The sequence below is a fragment of the Rhea americana genome, unplaced genomic scaffold (genome assembly GCF_003343005.1).
Source record: "Rhea americana isolate MKP2758 unplaced genomic scaffold, rheAme1 scaffold_251, whole genome shotgun sequence".
Classification (NCBI taxonomy): domain Eukaryota; kingdom Metazoa; phylum Chordata; class Aves; order Rheiformes; family Rheidae; genus Rhea; species Rhea americana.
This window is the reverse complement of record NW_028186370.1, coordinates 900,446-902,085: the sequence shown is the minus strand read 5'-3', so window position 1 is coordinate 902,085 and position 1,640 is coordinate 900,446. Positions and strand designations below refer to the sequence as shown.

The 1,640-nt window shown below is 37.8% G+C and overlaps 1 protein-coding gene across 2 annotated transcripts in view; it reads left to right on the top strand.

Moving 5' to 3' along the window:
* The first annotated feature begins 41 nt into the window (after window positions 1-41).
* LOC146594699 (carboxymethylenebutenolidase homolog) overlaps window positions 42-1,640 on the top strand; it is a 4,952-nt gene continuing 3,353 nt past the window's right edge. Inside the window, exons 1-2 of one of the 2 annotated variants that reach the window (XM_085307076.1) lie at window positions 42-256; window positions 1,023-1,210. In XM_085307076.1, the coding sequence (XP_085163202.1) occupies window positions 42-256; window positions 1,023-1,210 (403 nt within the window). Of the gene's footprint in view, window positions 257-1,022; window positions 1,229-1,640 lie in introns of both variants that reach the window. The other variant, XM_085307075.1, reaches the window with a different exon arrangement.

The following is a 1,640-nucleotide window of genomic DNA, read 5'->3' as shown; positions in this document are numbered from 1 at the left end:
TTTTTTTTTTTTTTTTTGTTCTTTCCACATTAGGATCACACATGGCGAATGAAGCCAACCCCTGCCCGTGCGATATTGGAGACAAATTTGTCTATGAGGGTTGTGGGCAGGAAGTACAAGTCGAGCACATCAAGGCATATGTTTGCAAACCATCTGGAAAATCAGACAAAGCTGTGATTGTGATTCATGATATATTTGGATGGCAACTCCCAAACACCAGATATATGGCTGATCTGCTCACAGCTAATGGATACATGTAAGAAATCCTACTGTTCTGAAAGTGCTGTTTTRATAAGAAAGTTGTCTAGCCAGCTATTTCCTTTCTATCTAAGCCAAACAAATATGGACAAATTTACAGGGTTTTTCTAAGGAGTATGTTATTTATTAAAACAATGTAAGAAATCTGACATCGCTTAGTATGCCTGCCATAACTAGATAGTAGACAAGTATAGAAGGAAAGAGGAGAAACAGAGAAAATCTGATTTTCCAGCTTTAATAGGGCTATYGGAATGCCTTCACTATCTTTAAACAGCCTGCTTCCTCCTTCCTTGTTTGGCATTTATTGTTGTGATAAAAATTCCAGAAAAGCTGAAACACATTCCACAAAGGTAAAGCRTACGAGCACATGCCAGTGAAAGAAATATGTTGTCAAATGCATGAAAAGCGTATTGGACATACTCTTTCCAGTATTACTGTGTAATACCTTTTAGGCCAAATGTATGTAACATGCAAATCACAGATTTGGGGGGGGGGGAATTTGGTAACTGCTAAGGATTTTTTAGTTGCAATTAAAAAATTGTCTTACTAATGGGTTTTATTGGGGAAAACATATATGGAAATTAGACTAACYCTCCTTATTAGATATAGAAAAATAATGAAGGTCTCTTGTATAACAGCTTTATGTAGATTAAATTCTGTGTGTATTAAACAAAATGAATTTGTTGTGTAGAACACACWGTCTTCCCTTTAATCCTTTACCAGTGTTATTTCATGAGCTTAAGGTGTTTTATTTTTTCCTGCAGAGCCATCTGCCCAGACTTTTTTGTGGGACAGGAAGCTTGGAAACCTTCTAATGACTGGGCTTCTTTCGATGATTGGCGGAAAACTCGAGATTGCAACAAAATAGACAAGTACGTCTGTTATTCATTGCCTAACATGTGGGCAAGCTTCTTTGATAGGAATTTTTGCCTCAATAAAGATACAGGATCAGGTCCTAAATTATTAATAGGTCAAATGCAGCAGGTTGTCCACAAACAAGAATTTGATGCCGTTCATGAATCAAAATCATGGTTATGCGAAGGGCACCTTTTGGAGCAAAGCAGAAACTTCGAACAAGAATAAAAGCRACTATTATTTACACACACACCATTACTCTCCGCAGAGAGTAGAAGTGAGGTGAACGTCTCAAAAGAAAAAAACTGGCTGAGGCTAGAATATGCAACAGACTCCTTCCACTTCAATTTGAGCCAGTTCCTGAAGGCAGGTGCAACTTCCATCCAGAACAGTTAGAATGCAAAACATCGTCACGAAACACCATTTCAATAGCGCGTRTTAGTCCTGCTCCCCATCAGATCCAGCTACTTCAAAGCACATTACTTTGCCACTCTTATAACTGCATTTTTACCATTTGTATCAGACAT